At 44.2% G+C, this 15,440-nt stretch overlaps 1 protein-coding gene across 2 annotated transcripts in view; it reads right to left on the reverse strand.

The window, feature by feature from the left end:
• The window catches only part of MPP7 (MAGUK p55 scaffold protein 7), a 173,814-nt gene that overhangs the window by 54,704 nt on the left and 103,670 nt on the right, over positions 1 to 15,440 (reverse strand). For both annotated transcript variants that reach the window (XM_058669646.1, XM_058669645.1), the window contains exons 4-5: positions 10,417 to 10,494; positions 7,825 to 7,905 (exon numbers count right to left, since the gene is read on the reverse strand). In XM_058669646.1, coding sequence (XP_058525629.1) covers positions 7,825 to 7,905; positions 10,417 to 10,494 — 159 coding nt within the window. The remainder of the gene's footprint in view (positions 1 to 7,824; positions 7,906 to 10,416; positions 10,495 to 15,440) is intronic.

The raw sequence follows: 15,440 nt of genomic DNA on the forward strand, positions 1-15,440 counted from the left end.
TGCAAACACAACCTGCAAACAAAGCAGAGAATATTACTCACAATAAAGAAAAAAGCAATGAAAACAAAACCCTGATATTACACAGAAGGTAGACAGAAAACCTAAAAGTGATTTTTATAACTAGATTTAAAAGCTTGAAAAAAATGGCTAGAGGAACATGAAATAAGAAAAGCAGAAAATAATTTAAATCAATGTTCTAGAATGGAAAAAAAAAAAAAACCACAATGTAAGAAATGAAACCACACCCTGAATGAGATTAACACAACTTAGATAAAGCAGAAGAAAAAGAAAATGTGAAAATACTCCATGACTGGTTTAAAAATACATCTAAATAAGCCTTTAGATTCCAAAATTTCAAAGTACAGAAGCATAAAAAAACATAATAAGAGCAAATTGCCGGAAATTAGAAACTGCTGAAATCACCTGTAGGAAAACAACATATTACTTAGGACGGCACCATTTTCATCAAAAAACAAAACAAAACAAAACAAAACAAAACAAAACAAAACAAAACAAACAAACAAAAAACACCCGAGCCACAAGACAATAGAAGAGTATTTTTAAAACACTCTAAGACAAAAATAAGTCCTGGGGCCGGTGCTGCGGAGAAGCAAGTAACGCTGCCTCCTGTGACACCAGCATCCTTCATCAGAGCACTGTTCACATCCAACTCCCTGCTCACACACCTGCAAGGCAGCAGGAGATGGCCCATCACCCACTGGGGCATCCAACTCCCTGCAGAGATAGCCCGTCACCCACTGGGGCGTCCAACTCCCTGCAGAGATAGCCCGTCACCCACTGGGGCGTCCAACTCCCTGCTCACACACCTGCAAGGCAGCAGGAGATGGCCCGTCACCCACTGGGGGGTCCAACTCCCTGCAGAGATAGCCCGTCACCCACTGGGGCGTCCAACTCCCTGCAGAGATAGTCCGTCACCCACTGGGGCGTCCAACTCCCTGCTCACCCACCTGCAAGGCAGCAGGAGATGGCCCGTCACCCACTGTGGAGACTTCAATGGAGCTCCGGACTCGGCTTCAGCCTGCCTAGCCCCAGCTGCTACAGCCAACTGGGGAGTCAACCATAGATGGAACATCTCTCTTCTTTCTTGTCACTGTCTTTCGAATAAAATGTCTTTTCAAAATTTTTCAAATTGTAAGTAGTGTCCATCTAGAATTCTATAACTAGAAAAGTTTCTTTTAGAAATGAAGGAACATTGAGAAATGTCTGAAGGTTTACAAAGGTGGAGGGAAATACATCACTAGCAACACACGTACTGTAGGAAATATTGAAGTCTTCTACACAACAGGAAAATGACAGCATACGGGAACATGGGTCTTCATAGAGCAATGTAAAGCAAAGACACACCCACTATCTGTCATGCACACAGTACAAACAACAGAGATAAAAGGTAAATATATGTACTTTAAATAATGCAATTATTATGGCTGCAGGTTCACAAACAGCAGCCACACGTCTTCTCCTTCTTGGCACTGGAGCCAGTTCCATGTCTAGATTTTCAAACAAGTTTACACGTATCAAGATGATTGGTGTTATTAGCTTTGCCTTATAAATATTTCTAGCAAGCAACATGTTTATGTTTGGGACAGCTACAAGTCATTTTCTATTCCATCTTCCTGTTCTACATGCAACGACCTTATTCTTCAACATAACACTTTCATTTCAAAGCGTTGTACTGAGATTAAAAAAAAAGTGTTTCTATATGCCATAAGTACCAATCATAACTGATGCATTTACATGTTGCTCTTCAGTAAAACTAGGCTTTGAAATCATCAGGCTCAGCCCCCTACCTGGGACCCCCTGTTTAACTCCAAGCTCTGGGCATCTGAAAGGGCCACAGAACTCCAAGCACAAATGACCCTGACTTATCCCTCCAGGATGCCTAATGCTGGTCTTTAGGCTTAATGCAGCCTTGTTCACTCTGAAGGCTCCTGCAATAACTGCTGGGAAAGGAAGATGAAAAAGCACAACACATCTCTTTCATTTCATTATCTTTCTGGAAATCTACAAATCACTCCTGATGTCCTAACACATCATGTTCTGGAAGCCCAGGGATGATGATGCAGACAGGTCAAATCTACCTTGCTTCCTTCTCCCAGGAACAGTCTCGATTCAAGCCCACATCCTCAATCAAGGCCCCTGGACAGCACCCATGCTGCTGTTCATGTCCACACCAGAAGAAGCGGGCACATGCTCTTCCACATGCCTGGGCCTCTGGATGCTCACTGTCTCTTGTTTCTTTTATCCTTCATTGCTTTTCTAGACTTTAAGATCATGGCAGGGCAGGTAGGCTGTCACCTGTGATGCAAGCATCCACGTAGGCACTGCTTTGTCCCAGCTGCTCTGCTTCCCATCCTGCTCCCTGGCAATGGCCCGGGAAAGCAGTGCAAGATGGTTAGAGTGCTTGGCCCCGCACCCACATGGGATACATGGAAGAAGCTCCTGGCTTCTGGCTTTGGTCTGGCCAAGTCATGGTTACTGCAGCCCTCTAGGCAATGGATTATCGGAAGATGGATGATCTTTTTCTGTTCCTCCCTTTCTCTGTGTAGCTCTGACCTTGAAATAAATAAATCTTTCAAAAACAGATTTAAATAGTAAGGTTAGATTGCATAGACATTACTGACTTGAGAAAATTTAATTTTTTAACATGGCAATGGACAAATTCGTTCAATCTGGACAAAAGTTTTATGACTTTGACAGTTCTCAGGGGAGACTTATTCCAGAATGACAACCTATTTCCTAACTGTTAAAGACCTGGAGGCCACAAGTGGCACAGGGAAAATCTCAGAACTCCTCAGCAGCAAGAGGCTGCTAGCAGAGGTGAAATAGGATCTCTACTTCATATGCCTGGGAGTCAGAGAATACGACTGAAGAGGCCGCCAAGATACGAAAGACTAAAGCGGGGAAAATGTTCCAAAATTTGATAGTTTACACTGAACTCAATGTACTGGATGCATAATGTTACAAGCACACAGCTACAGTATAGAGACAAATATGGTTGCCCCACTCATCAAGAAAGAAATACACGAGCCAGGTGATGCAATGCAGTGGATTAAGCTGGTTCTTGGGACGCCTGCATCTTATTTCAGAGCGCCTGGTTCAAATCCTTCCCATCCAGCTTCCTGCTACTGTGCCCAGGAAGCAGCAAATGATGGCCAAGTATCTGTCACCCCTGTGGAAAACCCAGATGCAGTTCCTGACTTCTGGATTCCTAGAGATCATTATATAGAGGGAGACAAGTCAGGCATAGAATAGCCAAATATCAGATACAAGATTTCTCTTTGTCTCTCCTTCCCTCCTTTTCTCTGTCACTCTTCTTTTTAAAAGAATCAATCAATCTTCAGAAATAAAATTATGGGGGCAGGCATTGTGACACGGCGGGTTAAGCCACTGCTTGGGACACTGGCATGTCAAGGTGCTTGGGATGGAACCAGCCTTGATTCTCGCGTGTCTTGGAGGCAGCAGACAATGGTAGTGCTTGGGTCGCGGTCACCCAGGTGGAGGGAGACCCGGCTGGAGTTATGGGTTCCTGGTTCCAGTCTGGCCCAGCCCTGGCTGTTGTGGAGTAAACTGACAAAGGAAAGACCTCTCTCCATTCCTTCTGTTTGCTCTGTGTTTCAGACAAACAGATGAACAGATCTTTAAACACAATCATCTATTATCAAAAAGTGTTATTTTGATTTAGGTCTTTATCATGTCATCATGTAGAGAAAAAATGTAGATGAAAATGACAAATGGTCACATCTTATTAAAGACAAATCATAGATCATTTCTATAAATAAATTGCTTCCTGCTTCATTTAGTTGTATTTTTTTTTAGCTTTTCTTAAATGGCCGTGTCTATGTCTTTAATCTCTAGTGTGAATATTTTTCCTCTAATCCATTATCTCATACATATCAAATTTTCTTGCTGACACCCCACAGTTCAATATATTTATACTTTATCGCAAAATCTTATTAGATTTCATTCTAGCAGAAACTTCGTTACTTTTTCCCCAAATGATTAGCCAGTTAACACACAAACCCACCCACATTCCATTTTCCTCCATTAGGGTCAGATCATGGTTCACCTGAGTTCTTTCTAGAAGCTTCCTTCTTGCTGGCATTCCTGCATTCAGGAGACTCCTCCTGTTGCAAGCACCTCTACCTCAGAATCTCCTGTGTGGGTAATGTGGAGTGGGGTTACCACTTCCCTACCTAGGCCCCTTCAATTGCTTTGCCCTGTGCTTAGATATGTTCACCACAGCTGGGGGTGGGGAAGCATGTGGTTTATCACAGAAACAGGAAAAGACTGGCACAGAGAGGTACACCGGTACCAGAAGTACAGTGCAGAGTCCTGGAGCTGGCCCTGCTTGGCAGGGGAGCTCCTTTCCCTCACACGAGGACCACTTTCTGGCCTCAGACTTAACCCCTTCTCTTGCCAGGTGGGATTCTGCCTACTGCTGATGCTGACACAGTCCCCTGCTCCCTCTGGCCACCTCCAGCTTGCTCCATGTTGGTATGCCATCTGCTCCATTGCACAGCCTGCAGCTCTCAGGTTGACGCTTCCTGTGTGTTCCTCAGTATTTCCAGGTATTCTACCCCTGCCTTTTATTTTCTTCAAAGGTGTATTTACTTATTCTGAAATGCTTACAGAGGAAGGGAGGGAGGCAGGCAGGGAGAGCTGGGGCGGGCGGGGGGTGGTGGTGTGGAAGAGAGCTTCACTAGTTTATGTCCCAGATGGCCAGAAAGGCCAGTGCAGGGCAAGGCCAAAGCCAAGTGCCAGGAGCATCTTCTGTATCTCCCATGTTGTAGAACACCCCCAAATACTTGGCAATTTTCTGCTACTTTTCCAGGTCATTAACAGGGAGCTCATGGGAAGTGAAGCAGCCAGGACATGAACCAGAGCACATATGGAATACTGGTGTGGCAGGTAGTAGGCTAACTATTCCACACCAGTCCGCCTCATATGCCCTTCTTTGTCCAATTATGTCTCCTTTTGACTGCATTAATCAACAAGGTTTTCTCTTTGAATGTTGTATCCAGACAACCTGGCATGCAGTAGGCATGGAATAAGTATCTAAGAACAGAAGAAGGTCTGCTTCGAAGGACAGTTACAGATCACCCAAGTCAGTCATAGACGTTTCCTCTTAGCCACTGTGCCTTATAAACAAAAGAATGAATGCATGTTTTAAAAATCCAGACTTGGTAGCAAGTGTGTCGAATTCACACTAGTTACTTCCCTACAGTGGATGTACTCTGTTCACAAGAAGATTGCAAAAAGTTCATGGAATAATGGAAATAGAAGGTAAGCTCACTTTGGTAAATTTTTTTTAATTTACCATTGTTCCACAATATCCGTTATCTGCAAACTTTGTGAATATCCCTCATTTATCTGCATGTATTTTTAAAAAGTGTTGTTACATTGAAGATTCACCTTTGGTTTCTTGTACACTGAATGTTTCTAGTAAGGTGAATTGAAAATTTAAAGTAGCAATCTTTATAAATAATTCCATTATCCCTTAAAAATGAACCATATTCATATAAACACACCAATATTGCACTTTTCATATTTTAATGATCAGCCCAATAGGTAGATGTTGTATTCTGCCAAACCACATTTCTGTTTGAAGTTAGCATCATGAAAGCAGCAAACACTTAACCCCCTTTCTAGGACAAAAAAAAGGGGATTATCTTGTCAAACAGTCTAGAATGCATGTTGAACTGAACTTCCACAGAAGATTCAAGGTATTAACAGTTTGTATAAATCCTTTCCAAGCAGAGCAATGTTACCTGTGATATCAAAAAGAGAAGACAGACACATTCATCTGAGCCTAGCTCGCTATGAACTACCATGGCCAGCTACAGCGGGGTGTGTGTGTGTGTATTCTCAACCACTATCTACCAGAGTTCACACACACACAAACTTCACGCCACGGCTCACACTGCCATATAACCAAATTATCCATCTAATACATTTCCCACATAATGCAATTATTCAAGTATGATACAATTTTATCTACTCCATCTTCTTGAACCATTTAGTCACACCTCATTCAGGAGCTAAATACCTATTTTAATCCAGTTATAATCTATTATTAGCCACTTTGATTTCAAACACAAGTGAACACGATATTAATATCAATTCTGCTTTTTCTTGAAACATCTCTTTAATTTCCAATGTTCTCAAACCAAAGTTATCACACATACCACGCTCTGGCGGACAGTAAATGCTGTCACGTGAAATCTTCCCACATAAAGTTGAAGACCCAAGGCAGTGCTCTCTGAGTGCTCTGGGCCCGAGACTCCCAGCACCTGCACACACGCCTGTTGACTCTCCTGCAACTTTCTACTCTCACCTGATCCTGCTCCTTCAGAACAGATTCGATCAACTTCTGAACTGATCATTCTAGTTACTTCACGGTTAACCACCCCTTCATTTCTCACAGGAACACATTCCCCATACTACCTTCTGCTTACACAAGGGGATTAGACACTGTAATTTATGTGTGCTTTTCATTTGACACCATCTTATTTTCAAGACATTAATTCCAGACCAATTTTAACATATTTCAAAGGATACTTCTCAAAGAATAAAATCAGCCTTTCCAGTTAGTCATGAAGTTTCACTCAATACCTCCTGAATGCTTACCACAGGCATAATTTAAATGACCTAATTTCAATTACTTTTTGATTGTTATAATCATTCCCACTATGGATTAGTATAATCAAATATCACTTTAATTGTATGATTATCTCAGATGCAAATTTAGCATCCTAAAACAATGCATACTTTTTATATTGAAATACAAAATGTATATTTTTAAAGGAATCAAGGCACTCATGACGTGAGAATAAAAGAGAGAACATCTTCAAATGCTGTCTCTGGACTAACTACATTTGGAAGAAAAATAAGTAATACATTTTGGAGGAAACGGATAAAGAACAGAAGCCATGCCCACTAACACTAACTGGTATGTACATATAAATATATGTATTGGTACTTACATATATATTATATATTAACTTTATATATTGTATATTATATCTATCTGTCTGTCTGTCTATCTATCTATCTATCTATCTATCTATCTATCTATATTTGAAAGCAGAAACAGAGCTAGACAGGCAGAAAGAGATTTCAGCCACTGGCTTACTTGAACTTCAGTGTTTGCAACAGTTAGAGCAAGGCCTGGCCCAAACCATAAGTGTGGGTGGCAGGAGCCCAAGCACATGGGCCATCGCCAGATGCTTCCCAGGCACACAGTACCAGGAAGTGGGCATGACAAGCTAAGACAGGACTCTGCCCAGGCACTCCGCTCCAGGACGCAGGAGCCTCATGTGGCATCTCCACTACAGCACACATACCTGCTCACACTGCTCCCTTAGCCTGCTCATCAGTTAGCAGGAGGACCAGAGATGAGGTGGGGGTAGGATGAGGAAGAAGAGGAATACTCAGATGTACAAACAGACCAATGTGTCAAACATGTTGGAATACATTAAGGGGTACAGGAAAACAAACCTCAACAAAATGACGAGAGGGTTCTGCATTCTATACTCTAGCCTTTTCTTAAAAGAAAATGACCTTGGAGTGACATGCTGTTTGCCAAATACGATCCTGAGCTTCCCACTGAGCGTATTTTCTTGAGTTTCTCACAACATAGTCAAAAGCACCACTCTTACCTCAATGGGATCTAGGCTATTAAAATACTGTGCGCTATTTGAAAACACACTGGCTTGAAGACTGACGCCTGAAACAAAATTGCTCTGCAGCCTCAGAAGGCGACCCTGGTCAGGGCTATTCATCCCGGGCAGGACGTGTCCTCACCTTCACGCTGGGTTTGGACAGCAGTTTCAACAGCTCTCTGACATCATGGCTGCATGGCTTGCCCTGGAGCTCCTCAGCCAGCTGCAAGGGAGATTACATAGGTCAGTTCCCCTCAAGTGATCGCCATGAGGTCCCATTGTGCTCAAGGCCCAGGCTCACTGCTGTGTCAGGAGTCGGGGAGGACACAACAGACCCATCCATTGCTGCTCCTCTTCTGGGGTCAGGCTCTCTGCTGAGGCTCAGCTCGAGTCATCATACCAGCCACATCACCTTCTGATTTATCACAACGGGGCAAACCCTGAGCTCCATCTATACAGATGGTCTTCTGCCCACAGACAAAGAACCCTTGTGCAAAAAAACTGGATCAAGCTTTGACGCTGCACACACACATACAAGGAAAGGGGCTTCTGAATGAGCTGGTGAAATCCGCAGGGCTTCCAAACCCCATGGGAGCCACGGTGTTTACAACCGGGTAGAAAAGAACCAGAGGGATGCTAATGGAGCAAATGGTCTGAAACTTTTATTATGTTTACCTACACACCTGGAGCAGTCTGTTCAATGTTAATGAACTAACCAGAGTGACCTGTAAGAGACTGACAGCTACCCAGGTACCAAAAAACACTGACTGCACTTGACCGCGACGGCTAGATTTCCCACTTGCTGGGTCTATCTAAAGAAAGGCCTGGAATTTAGAACCTACCCCATGCTTCCATCCAAAAAGGCTTTCTACCCGATTTTAGGCTACAGGAAGCATCACACAGTTTTTAAAGTAAAAATGCCAGGTTCTAAGAAGAGAGTGCTTAAATTTTACTGTGGAAGACATGACTGAAAATACAGAAATACATTCCCGTTTTGAAAAATAAATTTCTCAAAATGCTGCACGAAACGTCCACTTGCCTCTGCTACTCCTGGCAGGCTGCAAACAGTTCTTGTTATCTCTGAGAACAAACTTCTCTTCTAAAAGCAGGTCATAACAAATTCTGCACCAAACTTAATACAGTAGTGATAAGTAACTCACTACATTTCAAAGACTGCTTTCCCCATTTCAAGGGACTATGTGCCGGGAATTTTTAGCTTACAGAAAATGCTCTCCTGCCACATAATGCATCATAATACAGTTTAACATTTCAGTGTAGTCCTTAGTCCTTAGATGAATTATAAAATTCTACAGCGTATTATATGGTGGGTTCTAAATTTTCTAACAGTAATGTTGCTGTAATCTGATTGGGTGTCCATCTCACAGATATTTTTTTTTTTTTAAGATTTATTATTATTGGAAAGCCGGACATACAGAGAGGAGGAGAGACAGAGAGGAAGATCTTCCATCCGATGTTTCACTCCCCAAGTGAGCCACAAAGGGCCGGTGCGCACCGATCCGATGCCGGGAACCAGGAACCTCTTCCGGGTCTCCCACATGGGTGCAGGGTCCCAAAGCATTGGGCCGTCCTCGACTGCTTTCCCAGGCCACAAGCAGGGAGCTGGATGGGAAGTGGAGCTGCCGGGATTAGAACCAGCGGCCATATGGGATCCCGGGGCGTTCAAGGTGAGGACTTTAGCCACTAGGCCATGCCGCCGGGCCCTCACAGATATTTTTTACACAACTTTTTAAAAACCCTTAGCAGTAAGTGTAGTACACGCAGCAACCTGGGAACAAAGATGATGCGGCTGAAACACCTGCCCAGTGGGAAAGCTGGTGCTACACAGGCTGAACAGACGCATCATCTCTAGAAAAAAAGAAATGGAAGAAAAATGTTTGTGGGCTAAGCATAGGGTGCACCACATGGATGGTCGATTAGGCTGTGTTTTATGTTCTACAGAATATAAAATACATCAAAGAAAATCAGCTTCCTGAAGGTGATCCTTTCAAAAATCGTATGACCACCCTCGTGTTTTACTAAGTTGATTAACTTTTGGTTTATCCCTAATGAAAGACAACACGGAAATGCTGCAAATCAGCTGCGTGGTCTCCCTAAAACCCGCCTTCACACTCAGCATCCTTCTCAGCCAGCCTCGTGGCCTTTCAGTTTACCCAGGTGTGCTCACAATTCATCCGAGTCGCACAGCGAACAGCAAGGATCAGCACGTTAGAAACCCTCTAACCCCCTCCCCCACCCACAACCAGACTTTAAAATTATAGCTACAGGAAATTAACTACTCCATCAATGCCAACTGCCTCTAAAATTTATTTTTAATTTTTGGTTAGGAAGGTAATTTGGAAAGGTCTAATATCCATAAATCACTATGGTGCTTTATAATCCATTTAAAAACAGTCCTGTCTTTTTTGTGTCTTTGGTGCGCCTCACTCCTATCCCAGCACCTGTCAGCCACGCAGAAATCTCATTTGTGTATTTTCCACAGCATTCCACTTGGCTGTGACTTTCCTCCTGGCACAGCAGGGGTTGCGAGCTTGTCCCCAGCCGAGCGTGAAGCCAGGCACTTTCTATGACGTGGTTACCATGGCAGGACAAGGAATGTTACCAGGTGCAAGAATCTTCAGAACGGGAAAGTGAATGGGAACCAGTAGGGGGGCAGCAAGCTGAGGGATAAGCAAGCTTCGGGCACACTGGTGGTTCCTGGTCTGCAGTCACTTACGTCACCGGCCAAGGCTGCAGCGCTGTGCAGAATGGGCGTGGGACTCTGCTTTTCGTAGTAGTGGAGCTTCTCGTGAATCTGGAAGAGAAGTAAAGGACTGTCAGTTTACCTGTGGTAAGTGACTGCAGATATTAAAATACTGTCAAGATCCCATGTTCAACTCAACTCCCCAGAACATTCTTAATGAAGGCAATGCACTTCCGTGAACCTGAGGACGACACACACACGTACACCTGTGTGTGCGCGTGCCACATATGTGCGTATGTGTGCACAAAACTCATTTGTTACCCTGGCCCAGTGTGTCCAACACGGAGTCACTGTATACAACTCACATAAGAACATAAACCTTTGCTCTCCCCGCTGGGAAAACATGTCCATTTCCTAACGTGAAATTTTTAAGATCCACTGCTTCATTCCCTCAAGTGACAGCTGTAGCTTATATTTCTGCTCCAGAATTAAATTATGATTAGAGTGCAACATAAATTGGCAGTCACATTGTGACAGACTGGCACAGGAGAGCTGCCAGGAGGGGCACACACTGGTACCAAGTCCACCAGCACTCAACAAACTTACCACTCCTCCTCCCCCTCCTGCCTAAGTGTTTTCTTCAAATTGTCCATTTTCCTCCAAGTTGAAATTTTAAACAAAAGGAACACTTACAACTGTTTAGCTTAAATAATATCCTTTCTCCTGCTGTAAAAACAATTCTGTTAAAATCACACACCATCTCTATGCCTTGAGAAACACAAGAGCAAGCACCTATTTTAATGCAATATGAGAAAAACCAAGTTCCTTAAGCCACATGCCATTGTCCCATGAAGCCCCAGGAGACGCTGCGGAGGAAGCATACCTGTCAGCCTGTAAGTTTCACCTGTTTCAGCTCTAACACAGGTGTCCTTAACATCTGATACTTGCAAACTCCAGTTTCCGAAGAGATGAAGGAAAGCGTTCCCCAGCATATGTGAAAAACAGTTGCACGTCGCAATTTCCTTTTCTTAATAGGTACCAAGTAGTATACTCCTCAATTATACTCAAAGTTAACCAAATTCCCCTGTAAAGGTCTGGAAGATAGATTTTACTCTGATGAGCCAGATGTGATGGCTCAAAGAGGATTCTATTACCTTCTAGGCAACCAGGGATTTAACGTCTAGCATCAGGGGAAGGATCTAGACACTTAAGACATTACCAGAAGAATGAGGCCAACCTTTTTACTTCGTATCTTTGAATCTGTAAACCCTTCTCATATCAAGGAAACAAACTTTTTAAAAAGGGAGAAAGAATTAAGGTTTCATTTGAGAAACTAGAGAAACAGAATTTTAAAAACCAATACTACTAAGCTACATTATCTTTGTTTAAATAACCATCCAGAATGAGGGCATTCTCCACATGCACTCACAAAACTTAGCCTCTCGCAACCTCGTCTGACTTGACTACACAACTTGCCTCGTCACTGTAACACACACACGGGCCAGCACCTACTGAACACACATGCGTATCTATCACCTGCAAAACAGCTGTTAGGAACACTGGGGATGGAATCCTTATGAGCTTAGTACTCTCACTCCTGAGCAAGCCCCCAGGAACAGGTGAATGGGCGAGCATCTTGCTCTGCCACACAGGGACTGAGTCCCCTGGGAGACACCCACACAGGCAGTGGCACAACTGGGGTCACACTCTCCCTGGAGCCTCCAGCTGGTGCCACAGCCCCCTCAGGTCCCACTCAGCCTGCTCAGCAGACAGCGCCCTGGTTTCCTCACTGTCCTACCAACATACAGCGCCTGTGAGTGGGGCCCAGTTCCCAGAGCCGGCTTCCACTGCACCTCATTCCTCATCACCCAGGAGGTGGGCGCACTGGCCCACACTACAGTGACCACCCTGGACTTTGCACTGCGTTCAACAGGTTTTATAACTTCCTCTGAAGATTTCAAAGTGCTGGCAACCCTATGCTGCTACATGTTCCACTTCACCACAAAAGCGAACAGAGGTAGGAAAGTAAAAACACTCTTCATTTGGAGTTGTTTACTATTTCCAGAAACACGGGGAGCTCTGTTTTGCAGTAGCACCCATCATACCTAGAGAAAATGTTTTTAAAAACCTAATTAACAGGAACACGGATGGACATGACCCCAAGACTGCCCAAGAGAATTTTCAGTGAAGTCCACCACGTTCTACAGCTGCTAGCCAGTATGGTAGCCACTAGCTACATGTGAACACTGGGCACAGGAACTGTTAGCTGTCACCCTGCATTTATTTCATTTAACCTCAGTCAGATTAGACTGGATGTCCACATGTGGCTAGTCACTTTCATGTTACAAAATATGACTTAGTTTTATATTAAATTCTAGAATTTACCTACTGCAGAAAAATCCACTGTGATGCACTCTGGCACATGTCTCAGTGTGGGAATATTTTCAGAGCCAGGAGATAAAAACAAAACCAATGATGTGGTTGAAATATCAATAATTAACCAGTGACTCAGATTAGACAAAAAACATAGCCAAACCTTCAAAAGCTCATTTATTTCAATTAAATATTTCCCTTTGTAGATTCAGCCATCCCATTAGCAACCCAAGGAGGAAGGAGCAGGCAGCTGAAGGAAAAGCAGAGTCAAGGATACAGATGTGTGCTGAGGAGAAGAGACCCTGCTAAGTTCATTTCATATGACAGAAAGACTATAGTCACTCAAAAGTAAGTGCCTACTCATAGAACATGCTGGAACAGTTACAACTCACCATGAAACAAAGCGCACCTCAATCTCTACGCACAGGTTGTGCTATTAAATATTCCTAATACATGTAATGAAAAAAAGTCAGCTAAAATAGAAATCATTTCTATTTACAACTGGTTCTTAACAGCAAACTAGCGTTACTTCCCGAAAATAAATGCTGTATTTCATGGAGGGCAGTGGCGCCTACACTGGACTCGGACACCTACAAGAATGGTAGGACTTTGCAGAATGGAGCTTCATTCACCAGAGGATGAGCTAGCTTTTCAGAGGAACCAGTCCCAGGGCATGCATTTGCTTCCAAGCCTAGAGGACAGAGAGGTATGAGACTGGACAGCTCTGCCACAGCTGTCCAAACCACATGAAAGAAACTAAGGCTACAACACGAGCCCTGGCTTCCAAGGGTAAAAATGTCCTGCCCATAATGGCTCAGTTGCTTAAATTGCTTGTTTGGTAATAACGGCACCCAATCTAAAATTCACATGCACACACACACACACACACACACACACACTGACCACTCACCTTCTACACAGAAAGCCTGGGGGTAATACTAGAGCAATGTTGAGTATAAAAAACAAAATACTCAACAGGAGTTATGAGGAGGGGCACTGTGGCTGAGGACATGTGTAATGGACACGTGTGATATAACATGTCCACAACCACAGGCTATAGCACCCATGTGTCCACAGCCATGGAGTCTATCACACACAAGTTCACATTTTACACTTCAACAAACATGCCCTGTTAACTGCAGTTTTCAAATAAAACTACAAAGCCATAAAAGACAAAACCAACAGTCTTACAACATGACAAGTCACGTATCCAGGGTCCACGTGGGGCTGGGAGAATTCAGGGGTGCCTCTCAGCTGGTCCTTGCATGCCAGAAATGTTTACGTGTATTTTTCTAAGAAAATAACTCAAAACACAGGTGGGTGACTCATGCTAAAAGGCTTGGACTGTATGCAGGAGAAAAATAACAGGCTTTGGAAGAGAAGGGACATGGCCCAGGGTGTGCTCGCTTGCCCACATGGGGGCTGGAAACAGAAAGTCAAATAAGGGGAGATGGCTTTGGGGCAAGAAATTCCTAAAGGGTTTTTCACTGTGGTGTGCCCATGAGAGCTGAAGGCTCTCTTCCTTCCCCTTCCTACTCCCCCGTTTTCCAGGGCCATTCCTGAGGGCTGACTCCATGCAGGCAGAGGTTGCCCTTCCAGTTCTTGCTTTCTTTGGTGGCCGCAGGTGAGCACTCAGGGCCCCACTATGTTTCAGGGGATTCTGATGCTATCCACAAGAGGCGACACGGACAAGGACAGGAGAAATACCTGTGGCTCTGACACCATTGTCACGGTGTTAAAAGAGCATCACTGCAGGGACATGGCCTGGCTCTGCCTGTCACTTGCTCTTGGGATGAAATCACAGTGCACACACACGGTGCACACACACAGCTCTCACTGCCAGGTTCCTGAGGGGGAACGCTCCTTGCTGAGAACAAAGACAGAATTGTCACCCAGGGAAACACATTTACAGCTACACAGAAGGAATCTTGGAGAAAAACAACTGCCAGAATTGGTTCAGAGAGAACATCAGTGACAGCTCTCATGGCCCACTCTCTGCTCCAGAAGGGGATTTAGAGATCCTGTGCCCACCAGCTCTAACTACATGACACTGCTGAGAAACTGGTCTGGTTTTCAGGTGAGCTGAGATCTGGGTACACAGCACAATGTGTGCCCCAACATAAAAGACAGCAAAATAGGACTGAGCACGGAAACACCTAGCAAACCTAAATCAGCCTTCACTGCCTCACACCAGCCCTCCCATAGCTCCCTACTGTAGTACTGAAGAGTAAAGGTGTACGTATGGATGACTTAGAAATCCAAGCTTGCTCTGGTGCCCAGCCTAACCCAGCACCTGCTGGCTTCTATCTCAAATCACTACCCCAAGTCCCCAACACCAGAATCTTCTGTCAGTGGCCCTGGCTTGGAGGACTCGCCTTACTTGGGGTGCTTGAGGCACACAGGCTCAACCAAATCAATGTTCCTCCAGTATCGGGCATGGCAGGCCCCAGTACTTTTGGTTCATTTCCACCTCAAATTTGGCATCTGTAGGTCTACTCTGCATTTGCTTACACCTGCTCCCACAGGTGATGAAACTTCCTAATTAGGGACAATGTCCCTCGAGTTCACCACCATCTCCCAAGAGCTTACACCCTAACACCTCCATAAAACAGAGGCTCCAAAGTTACAACTGTTACTGAATGAGTGAATCAGTGTGCAAGGCCTTGAGATCACAGTGTGACAGG

Source organism: Ochotona princeps, chromosome 10 (genome assembly GCF_030435755.1).
Source record: "Ochotona princeps isolate mOchPri1 chromosome 10, mOchPri1.hap1, whole genome shotgun sequence".
NCBI classification, from domain to species: Eukaryota; Metazoa; Chordata; class Mammalia; order Lagomorpha; family Ochotonidae; genus Ochotona; species Ochotona princeps.